Source organism: Heterodontus francisci, chromosome 32, assembly GCF_036365525.1.
Source record: "Heterodontus francisci isolate sHetFra1 chromosome 32, sHetFra1.hap1, whole genome shotgun sequence".
Classification (NCBI taxonomy): Eukaryota; Metazoa; Chordata; class Chondrichthyes; order Heterodontiformes; family Heterodontidae; genus Heterodontus; species Heterodontus francisci.
The window spans coordinates 30203984-30216171 of NC_090402.1; the positions used below are offsets into that span (position 1 = coordinate 30203984).

Consider the following 12188-nt stretch of genomic DNA (forward strand, 5'->3'; position numbering starts at 1 on the left):
TAACCAGTTTGACACTGAGGTAAGTGTTGGTGCAGCTATCTGCACTTATACTTTTTCAATAAACAGATGAATAATAGTCTGTGTGGGTTACAAAGAATCTTACTGTTAAAAGGTTAATTAGGTTTCACTGTTACTACAGCCAAAGAGTCACCATGCAACCCTTTCCTGAAAGAAAATCCCTTAGTTTCTTATTTCACAGGAGTATGTAACTCCTCCGGCATGTGGCATACACTGCCAACATTTCCAACCACTGGATTCTATGGTAGCCTGCTCTGTAAATGTACGTTAAGGATTTATACTGAGAAAGAATTAGAATTAACTTTCACATGCTTTTTTGTGATTTCAGCTGAAGGAAAACTTTAAACTTGTACTTTTACAGAGGAAAGCAATGTCAGAAAACATCGACAGCATGTCAGGAGAAGTGGATTTTCACCTTTTACCAAGTCGATCAGGGCATTTTGCTTTGCTCTGTTCTGTCCTTAGTCTTCAATGACCTGGTGGACATAACTAAAAACAGTGCTGCTCTTGTTGATAAAATCATCCTCTACAGCATAGTTCATTTCCAACTAAATGTATATCAGCGGAAATACAGGGCAGTTAACTTTACATGCAACTCTGTTGAGAAAGTTCAACCGCATTGTCGTGCAACTGCTTTTTTGCAGTTATCGAGGTTCTCCAGTTGTACAAACAGATGATAACTGGGAAAATGAGAATCACTTAAAAATGATCAGCTTTATGCATTAGAAGCTCTACAACAATAACTTGCATTTATATAGCCACTTTAACATTGTAAAGCATTTCAAGGTGCTTCACAGGAACATTATCATACATAATTTGACACTGATCCACATGAAGAGATATTAAGACAGGTGACCAAAAGCTTGGCCAAATAGGCACATTTTAAAGACCATCTTAAAGGGAAAAGAGAGGTAGCAAGATTTACAGAGGGAATTCTAGGCCTTAGAGCCTAGGCAGCTGAAGGAATGGCTGCCATTGGAGGAGTGGTGAAAATCAGGAATGTGCACAATGCCAGAATTGGAGGAGTATAGAAATCTTGGAGGGTTGTATGGCTGGAGGAGATTACAGAGATAGGGGTGAGGCCATGGAGGGATTTGAAAACAAGGATGAGAGATTTAAAATTGAGATGTTGTCAAACTGGATGCTGATGTAGGTCAGCAAGTACAGGAGTGATGGGTGAACAGGACTTGGTGCAAGTTTGGATAGGGGCAGCAGTGGTTTGGATGAACTCAAGTTTATGGAGGTTCAATTGAGCCATATTAATTCATTAATAAACTTAGTAAATAAAGATAACATCCAGATATAAATGGGGATGAATAGAGAATGAATAACAAGTCTTTTTAACAACAGTTTATTTACCATTTACAAGGACATAAATGGTTTTTTTTTCTTGCTTTTTGGAGAAACTGCACTGTAAACAATGGAAATTGACAAAATACATCATCCTTGAACTCCTTTACAAGTAACCATGACCAAAGGAAACCATTCCCACTATGTCTCCCTTGCAATATTTGTAGCACAGAGACTTTTCATATTTACATATTCATTAATCTACTGTCTCATTAGGATTAAACTCAAAATTTGAAAGAAACTATATATACAGCTGGAATATCCCCAGCTGCCTGCTGCTGGGGGTATATACAGTTAAAATTAAACAGTAACTGGAAATTAACCTTCAAATTTCAACATAATTTGTACAGACTCCAGGAAATATTACAAATTACACTTAAAGGTAAGGAAATACCTCTGAAATATTGCACTTCAACAAATGAAAGGAAAACAAGGTATATTTCCTATTAGAAATGCATCAAGCATCTGATTATAGTAATAAATAGCACAATCCTCCCCAGCACATAACAAAGCTGTCTAATAGATTTCTGTTGCATACGCACTTAATACCACTTTAGAACATGGATTCATAAAAGTGGAAAGTGCCATGATATCAGCAGAATGCCTCTTCAAAATAGTTTCTAACATATTGTCACAGTCTAATTTTTCACAAAATGTGAAGAGGCAGAATTGTGCAAGCTTAGTCATTGGAGATGGACAGAAACTCTAAAGTTCTTCAAAGCACAGCTTTTAATGGTGATTTGGTCCTTTATAATTGGCCTTTATTTTAATTATTATTACCCCACAAAAAGGGGCTCTTGCTGCTGCTGTGGAAAGAAACAATACTCCAGAAAATGAAAGATGGGTATTTGGCACCTGGGAAGTGCAAGATTAACTGTCTCTCTGCCATGGTTCTGTAGGTCTTCATGCTGTTGCTACACAAAAAATACATAAAAGGGTGTCCTAAAACATCATACCAGCAAGCCAGGAGTTGGAGACTCTAAGCAAGATTCTGCAATAAAACAGTACCTGACTGTTTTTTTTTAAATTGTCCAAGTCCACTAATCTCACAAGCACCTAACTTCTGATGCAATCAGATTTCGGATTCAGTCCATTGAAGTGGGTTTCAAAGTCTGAGATAAACAGCAATGATGATCCTCTTTCTCCAACGATGTAAACACAGCACTTAATTTGTCCCAAGTCCCTGTTGGGAACATCGATATATGCATCTAAGACGATGCACTCTGTTTCTTTTGATTTATCAAATCCAAGTACAAGTCTGATCTCAGGAATCGTGGATAAGAGTCCTTTTCCATCAAACCATATATCCTTTTCTGAGCAAGATCAAAGCAGGACCGTGATACTTTCTGAAGATTTTCCTTGGTGTGTTCTCTTGTATAGGAGTCTAAATTAACCTGAAAAACCCCAGAAAATAGTACATTTTATATTCAACTTTGAAAACATTTCAGTAAAACATGCAGAATTGTAATTATTTGAAGCCTCGTTAATCAAAATTTCCCAAGAGCCTTGCTTACCTCTTTACAGGATTGAATGGCAATATATTCCCCAAATATTTTCTTGGCCTTTGAAGTCATTTTAGATTGTGATTTGGCTTTTTTGTAATCCTCACATGCCAGCCAAAACTCAAGATTCTCTTCACTGAATTCAGTGCGTAAAAAAGCTCGAAAAGCTGCTAAACCATCTGCAAAACATGGAGATAATATGAAGTGGAGACTATGCATTAGTCTAAACACAAGAATAAGTTATGCATGATCACACATATATGTGACAAAGATGATAAAGGTGCATGCATCAATACATACTGTTGGATTGGTTTCAAGCAAAGCTATTCTATATGGTTCACTACACCTAGAGCAAAGGCAACCTTCCTCAGAACATTGGATGAGATAAACATTGTAAGAGAGGAGTATTATAGGGTTTAACATCTTTGAAATTGGATAAATCACCAGGATGAAATATATCCCAGGCCGTTAAAGGAAGCAAGGGAGGAAATTGCGGAGGCTACAGTCATATTTCAATCGTCCCTGGCTGCAGGATGCTAAAGCTGTAATGTTGTTTAAAAAGGGAGAAAGGGATAATCTGAGTAATTATAGGCCAATTAGCTTAACTTCATTGTCAGCAAGTTATTGGCATCAATTCTGAGGGACAGCATAAACCTTCATTTAGAAAGACTAGATTAACTAATATTGTCAACATGGATTGGTTAAGGAAAAGCCATGTCTGACTAACTTGATTGAATTTTTTGGGGAGGTGACAAGTAGGGTTGGTGAGGGCAGTGCAGTGGATGTGGTCGACATGGATTTTAGCAAGGTTTTTGACAAGGTCCTACATGGCAGGCTGGTCAAAAAAAAAACCTCTTGGGATCCAAGGGAGAGTGGCAAATTGAATCCAACATTTGCTCAGTGGCAGGAAACAAAGCGTAATAGTTGACAGATGATTTTGCAACCAGAAGGCTGTTACCAGTGGGATTCCATAGGTTTCAGTACTCAGTCCCTTGCTTTTTATAGTTTGTATTAATGACAGAGACTCAAATGGAGGGGGCATGATAAAGAAGCCTGCAGATGATACAAAAATTGGCCGTGTGGTTGACATTGAGGAGGAAAGCTTTAGACTGCAGGAAGATATAAATGGTCTGGTCAGTTGGGCAGAAAAGTGGAAAATTGAATTTGAGCTGGAGAAGTAAGGGGAATGCATTTTCAGAGGTGCAACAAGGCAAGGGATTACACGATAGATGGGAGGATATGGAGTAGTGTGGAGGAACAGAGGGACCTTGGAGTACATGTCCATAGATCACTAATTAGCCGAGGCATAGAATATGAGGAGGGAGGTTATGCTAAGTATACAACACTAAGTAGACCACAGCTCGAGTACTGCTTACAGTTCTGGTCACATTACAGGAAAGATATGTACGAACATATGAATTAGGAGCAGGAGTAGGCCACTCGGCCCTTCGAGCCTGCTCCACCATTCAATAAGTTCATGGCTGAACTGATTACTCCACACCCACCTACCCCCGATAACCTTCCACCCCCTTGCTTATCAAGAATCTATCTACCTCTGCCTTAAAAATATTCAAAGACTCTGCTTCCACTACCTTTTGAGGAAGAGAATTCCAAAGACTCGCAACTCTCAGAAAACAATTCTTCTCATTTCTGTCTTAAATGGATGACCCCCTATTTTCAAACAGTGACCCCTAGTTCTAGATTCACCCACAAGGGGAAAACATCCTTTCCACATCCACCCTGTCAAGACCCCTCAGGATCTTGCATGTTTTGATCAAGTTGCCTCTTACTATTCTAAATTCCAGCAATACAAGCCTAGCCTGTCCAATCTTTCCTCATTCCAGGTATTAGTCTAGTAAACCTTCTCTGTACTGCCTCCAAAGCATTTATATCCTTTCTTAAATAAGGAGACCAGTACTGTACACAGTACTCCAGATGTGGTCTCACCAATGCCTTGTATAGCTGAAGCATAACCTCCTTACGTTGTATTCAATTCCCCTCGCGATAAACAACAACATTCTATTAGTTTTCCTAATTACGTGCTGAACCTACTGCATACTAACCTTTTGCGATTCATGCATGAGGACACCCAGATCCCTCTGCATCTCAGAGCTCTGAAATCTCTCACCATTTACATAATAGGCTTCTTTTTTATTCTTCCTGCCAAAGTGGGCAATTTCATACTTTCCCACATTATACTCCATTTGCCGGGTCTTTGCCCACTCACTTAACCTACCTATATCCCTTTGTAGCCCCCTTATGTCCTCTTCACAAGTTACTTTCCTAACTATCTTTGTGTCATCAGCAAATTTAGAAACCATACCTTCGGTCCCTTCATCTAAGTCATTTATATATAAATGGTAAAAAAAGTTAGGCCATAGCACAGATCCCTTTGGCACACCACTCGTTACACCTTGCCAACGAGAAAATGACCCACTTATGCCTACTCTGTTTCCTGTTAGCTAGCCAATCTGCTATCCATGCAATGTTACCCCCTACACCATGAGCTTTTATTTTGTGCAAGAACCTTTGATGTGGCACCTTATCAAATGCTTTCTGGAAATCTAAGTACAATACATCCACCGGTTCCCCTTTATCCACTGCACATGTAACTCCCTCAAAGAATTCCAATAAATTGGTTAAACATTATTTCCCTTTCACAAAACCATGTTGACGCTGCCTGATTACCATGAATTTTTCTAAATGCCCTGCTATACTGTCTCTAATAGTAGCTTCTAACATTTTCCCCCAAGACAGATGTTAAGCTAACTGGCCTGTAGTTTCCTGCTTTCTGTCTCCCTCCCTTTTTGAATAAAGGAGTTACATTCGCTATTTTCCAATCTGACGGAACCTTCCCTGAATCTAGGGAATTTTGGAAAATTAAAACCAACACTTCAACTATCTCACTAGCCACTTCTTTTAAACCCTAGGATGAAGTCCATCAGGACCCAGCGACTTGTCAGCCCTCAGCTCCAGCAATTTGTTCAGTACCACTTCCCTGGTGATTGTAATTTTCTTGCGTTCCTCCCTCCCTTCCACTTTCTGACTTATAGCTAACACTGGGATGTTACTTATATCCTCAATAGTGAAGACCAATGTAAAATATCTGTTCAATTTATCTGCCATCTAATTGCACTGGAGAGGTCGCAGAGGAAATTTACTAGGATGTTGCCAGGACTGAAAAATTCTCGCTATGAGGAAAGATTGGATAGGTTGGGGTTGTTTTCCTTGGAACAGAGGAGGCTGAGGAGTGACTTAATTGATGTGTATGAAATTATGAGGGGCCTAGACAGAGTAAATAGGGACAACCTATTTACCTTAGCAGGGGGTCAAAAAATCAGGGGGAATACATTTAGAGTAATTGGTAGAAGGATTAGGAGAGAGATGAGGAAACTATTTTTCACCCAGAGGGTGATAGGGACCTGGAACTCACTGCCTGAAAGGGTGGTATAGGCAGAAAAGCTCACCACATTTAAAAAAGTACTTGGATGGCTACTTGAAGAGCCATAACCAACAGGGCTATGGACTTAGTATAGTAAGGTGAGATTAGGCTGCGTAGCTCTTTTGTCAACTGGCATGGACACAATGGCCTCCTTCTGTGTTGTAAATTTTCTATGATTTCTTTGATTATCAAGAAACTGAAGTAAGCAAATTAAGTGGCTTTTGAAAGAGATACAAATTGTTGATCTAAAATACCCACAAGTAAATTATAAAAACATAGGACCAGAGAATCTAGGTTCTACAAAAACAGGTAATACTTTCATTTTATTCAAAGACTACCAATAAATCATCAAATTTTATTTTAGAATACTAAACACTAAAAAGTTAACAAACTATGAACGACTTTGCATCTAATTAAATATTTTTGAAATTATAATTTGTAATCAATGCAATGTCAATTCAACATCTTCCGTGCAAGATAGAATTGTTAAAATATAAGGAAGTGCTTACATTTGTGGATAAGAAGCTTGTCCAAAGACTCTCCCCATTTTAGAGCTTCTTCTGACGAGGGTCTGCAAGCAAAGGTATAGCAGTTTGTTAGCAGACACATTTCCACAGCCTTTTAAATTATGTTGTGTTTGACAATTCAACTGGCAGCAAATCTGCATCATCTGGTTAGTTAGTCCTGAATAGTTGTCTTCCCACCTCTAGCTAATTCATCAACACCAACCCTGAAGTCATTATGACACATTAAGGAAACGTGCATTTCAGGTTGGTCAGTAATCACCTCAGCTTTAAAGCAACTCAGTTACCAAAGTTGCTTGAGATTTTGTTCCACTAATTCATCTCCAAAGTGATTTACTGCAACAAAAACCTTAGTTCACACAAATATGTGTGCTTATTTTTCATTTCATCTTTCAAATCTGTGGCTCTGTTGTAGGATTTTCTGCATCACAGGGCATGACTACAACACTGTCTCTTTGGCATATATTAGACATCTAATAGATAAATAAATCTCTTTTGGAGGTTTGCAGGCAAATGCAGATTTTCCTAGGCATGTTTCCAGCACTCCTAACAAGATGCTGTCATGTGCAGAACCACATTTTCCTAGGTGGATCACAGAGCTGTCTTTGTATACTTTATGTATAGCAGTCTGCACATATTCAGCTATCAGACAGCACAGCCAATATACTTCAACAAAATTACTTCAAGACAGATTCAGTACTCACAAAGACCAACATTAGATGTTTAAACTCAAGAATGTGAACTATACGTCTTTTAATCAATTAACTTAACAGGTTCTCTTAATTCCTAAAATTAGACTGAATAACAAATATAATCATTATTCGTCACTTTTATCTTTGAAACAGTGCTTCAGCTTTGCAATGCACAGCTATTGCATTTCACCATTATTGACTAACAGCTGATAGGAAATGTTCTTCCCTCCTGACTTTGTTATTTGGCCTTTGAAATGACACATAAAACATAAGTGCAAAATGATTAAATCTTACCAACTAAAATGGTTTGACAAAAACAAAGTTGTACCTTTAAATATAGAAACAAAAATTTGAGACCTACTTCACAGTTTTGATGACTTTATCGGGTTTTGCAGCATTGCTGCCTGGACCGGATTCATTCCGCCGTCGTAGAAATCCCAAGCGGTTTTTCATATCTTTGGCCCTATGAAAAAAGAAAAACAAAAACACTGGTAAATATTGAGCAGCTGATGAAGAATTGCTTATTTGAGAATGATATATTCTTGACTGAACAAATAGAAAAAATATTTATTGGATTGAATACGCAGAGAAACAGGCATGACTTGCCGCTGAAGCAAAACATTCCCATTTACTAATAGTAAAAAAGTTTAAATATTTAATTCTCCACACTTTAAATCTTATCCTATAACCTGCTGGAACTTCTACGCTATAACAATACCGAAATGAAATTACAAAATGTGCTTATTTCATCCCTCTTTTAAAATTAAGTAAGTTCATGCTCAACTTACTCTTTCATGGTGTGTCGTCGATGCAAGCCCCCACCAGGACTTGTACGCTGAAGCAAACTCAAAAGCATTTCTGAATGAAACTCATGTGATTGTGGCTTTGAAAAATCTCGGAAAAATGGCATCTTTCAGAATCGACTTGTTCGGACTAGTTTTGAAGATACTTCCCTTCCCTTTATTGAATATGCATTTGATTCACGATGGCTTCACAAAACTGTAGCAATTAAATACTATTCAGTCTCCTGAATGTTACAATAAATTCTATTTAGTCCCTATAGTTTCAGGGTCTTCAGACAACCTTATGACCCATGAAAATCTCCTAACTTTAACAATCCCCTGGCCTGCAGAGGAGCGAACATCTGGACTGTGCGGTGAGCAGCATGAATTCCTGTTCTATGCTGAAGTTGCCGTCTGGCCCATGGTATTTGCATTCAGGAAGTGGGAGTGACTACCTTGTATGCCCACGTTTTTGAAAGGAGTGTAGGCTTGACTCAGAGTTGTGTCAGCTCGTAGCCAGTGTCTGCCTGCCTACTTCTGGTGAATAAGGAACATTAACAACGGAAATGCTACTACAGGAAATAAATTGTGGCTATTTATGTCTACTCCTTTAACTGGTTGCTGTAGCAACACAAATAGTTTTTTTTGGCGGGAGGTAAAGAGTTTGTGATTGCAAGACTGCCGTGATTGATTCGCGTTTTCACTTAAACAATGTCAAACTTACAATGACGAAAAATTCTGTTCACAATTTAGAAAATCTCAAACTACTTTAACAGAGGTACAGAAACGAGAGCTCCTTGCTTCTTCCCTGACAGAATAAATAAGTGAAAAAGATTGTTGCAGAAAATGTTTTAAAGAATGTCAAAATTAAACAGAAGTGCAACACCTTCAGAAAACTTATTTAAACTTGGATTAAAAAATGTGCTGAAATGATGAATGAACCAAACAACTTATAAGCAAACATTCTTCTAATGATGTGGAAAAAATGTTTGATAAGCATGGGGCATAATTATTTTTCACAATTAATTTTTATTGGAAACCATTACTGTGCTACATGACCTTTTACTATGTTGACGATGGAAAGGTTCAATATGCCTTGAGTGGGTCATCACCACCTATCACCTGATTGATCACTGTCCACACTACATTCTGCTGCTCATATTATGCTGTGGCTAATGTTGAGTGTGGCGCACAAAGGGAAGTAATTTACAGTGCAATGGAAAACTGTTCTAAAAGCTAACAAGATACTCAGCAGTTTTCTTGACTTGTTTTCTCCACTCCTTAATATTTAAATTCATTTGAAAGGATTTTAAGTATTTATTTAACAGCATTTTATTTGTACTTAGTCTTCTATCATGCTCATAGCATCTGAGCAAGCAGTTATTTTAACCTTAATACCTGAAATACATTCATAGTATAGGAACGCATCTACCATATGTATTGAGTCCTCATCCCAAGTCATCTAGCTTTTAATTGTGTTTGTAGTCCAGAGGGATTTTTATAAATTACAAATGTTTAATTTTCATATCAGTTGTATGATCCTCATAAAAAATCAAATCAACTCATCTTCCATCACAAAAAAAGCTAATTGCTAAGACTGTACAGATCTATCAAAAATGCTCTGTAAAAACAGACAATTTGCCTTAGGATCCTAGAAAAGGGTTACTGGCATCATGAGAATGCATTTTAGAATTCAAACGCAACACATATAAATAGATACTGCATAAGTGCAGATAACTGCAAATCCAGCAGATAAGAAACAATAGCAATAAATAACAAAAATGTAATGAGCAATCCCTGATAAGACAGACTTGATGGGATAAAAGCATGAACTAATGAAGATGACTGGCACAGTGCATTCTATCACATGCTTTTCAAAGTTCGAATGAGACATGATCCTTCAACAACTACTCAGCTATAATTTAATATATTTCTAAATAAAATGAACTCCTTGCAATTCAAATTAAGCAGTAAAGGAAAGCAGATGCAAATGAAAATCTATTCCATGACCATTGCAATGAAGCCCAAACTATGAAAACTATACTTTTACTGTAGAACTAAAATGTATATCTAGCTGTAAGGATTAACTGGCCATAAAATTCCTAAGTAATGTTATAAACAAAAGCTTTCCAACATACATTTAATCTCAGCATTTCTATGAGAATAGTAAATATTTAAAGACTACACTATTACAGATTATATCCCTTCTCTGGCTTTTTTAAAATATTGGAAATCATAAAAGACAAGCAATACTAGATTTACCACAGAAAATAAAATGACTCTCCTACCTTTCCAGGTATTTTTCTGAAAAGTCAACCATTGTGTGTAGCATTTGGATAACTCTATCTGTAAGTGGTGCACGTCTGCAGTGTTTTGAGCTGGATCGTTATATTGATGCTCTCCCAGGAAGGCAGATTAAGTAGTAAGTGTGGGTTGGATAAAGGCCAACTCATGAACCAATCAGACTACAGTATCCAATAAAAGGCTCCACGGGGGAAATTGTTACTATTTCCACCAATAGCACAAGACAATCATTCCCATTGTACATTAGCTGCATTTGTTGGAACATTTTCTTACTCTTTAATTGCTTTCCTTCTAATCAATGCAGAGCATGTGCAAAGTCAAACAATAGATATTTTCTGAGCTCAGTACAAATGCTTGTTCATAGCTGGTTGCTGTGCTCTTGGTTCCACCTTCTGGTACATGTTGGCATTTCATGACATGTTGAAAACTAAGATAGGAAGGTTTCTGGACTGTTTCTCAAACTCTTAATAACCCTTGTTGAATAAGTATTTCAACCTCTACTACTCAGGGCAGTAAGGTAATAATTTAATTTTGTTTTTTTCAAGAACCTTTTTTCAGTTCGAGACAAATTAATCTATACTTTTCTGTTTAACAGTATTTTATAACAAAAATGAAAGACAAAATTTGAAAATTGAGATATTGGAATATGGCATATTATTAGTTTTAAACCTGCGTATTAAATGCATTATATTTCGCAGGTTTACATTTTTTAACCGGTCCATATTTGAAAAGAGTAGGATCTGAATCCTAAATTATGCAAAGTCAAATTTGTGTATGTTTCCATTACTACTGCCATACATATTAACATGAAAATATTTTTAAAGATGTATAATTGGAATTATTTTTTTTAAACACATTTTTCATTTCTGCACTTGATTGTTTCAACTATGGAGTCAATATCTGTCTGGGCCCCTTCCCCTCATTATTACTGAATGGAAACAGCTGTATCCTTTAACTCCTACCCATCTGCATTGTTTTAATGTGGCAGGGCCTCAGGATCATGTTTCATCCTTCCTGCCCCCAATCTGAACCTCCGTCCATCAGTGCTTGTAATGAAACTAAAGATCACTTCCTAAGATGTATTTACTTTGGGCAATAATATAGTATTTAATCACTGTATGTGTTTGCTGTGCTTTAAACAATCAAAATACACAGAGGAACCAAAACCTAAGCATTAGTGAAAAATGAACATTTAATGGGCAATTATCTGGCAATTTCTAAATCTAACTGAAACAGTAAGGAAAAAATATGTTCCTTCAACTTTGCGGTTTATATTGTGTAATTTTTTAGAGCAGGAAAACCGCAGAAAAAAGTTAACTATGTTAATTAATTAAAATCAGTGATTATTATTCCCCATCTTAAACAGGGGATTAATGTAAAACTGAAATGAGAACATAAGTAAAAAATTTTCAAAAATGACAAAAATGGAATATCTGAAGAATTTATTACAGCAAACATAAAATACTGTCACAAATGAAAGGATCAAACTTACAAATTCTTTGTCTTTTTCTTCTTGGAGCCGTCATCAGTTTCATCAAAGCCACAGTCTGAATCTCCTCCAGAGAGCTGGTGAG

General features: G+C 37.0%; 1 protein-coding gene across 10 annotated transcripts in view; it reads right to left on the reverse strand.

Moving 5' to 3' along the window:
* Positions 1-1353: 1353 nt before the first annotated feature.
* Positions 1354-12188, reverse strand: part of rgs3a (regulator of G protein signaling 3a) — a 401039-nt gene continuing 390204 nt past the window's right edge. For 7 of the 10 annotated variants that reach the window (XM_068012622.1, XM_068012623.1, XM_068012624.1 and 4 more), the window contains 5 exons: positions 12107-12180; positions 7890-7991; positions 6822-6883; positions 2883-3049; positions 1354-2762 (listed from right to left, as the gene is read on the reverse strand). In XM_068012622.1, the coding sequence (XP_067868723.1) occupies positions 2577-2762; positions 2883-3049; positions 6822-6883; positions 7890-7991; positions 12107-12180 (591 nt within the window). In that variant the 3' untranslated portion in view covers positions 1354-2576. Of the gene's footprint in view, positions 2763-2882; positions 3050-6821; positions 6884-7889; positions 7992-8316; positions 8871-10598; positions 10708-12105; positions 12181-12188 lie in introns of those variants that run through there. The other 3 variants (XM_068012631.1, XM_068012630.1, XR_010969010.1) reach the window with 3 other exon arrangements.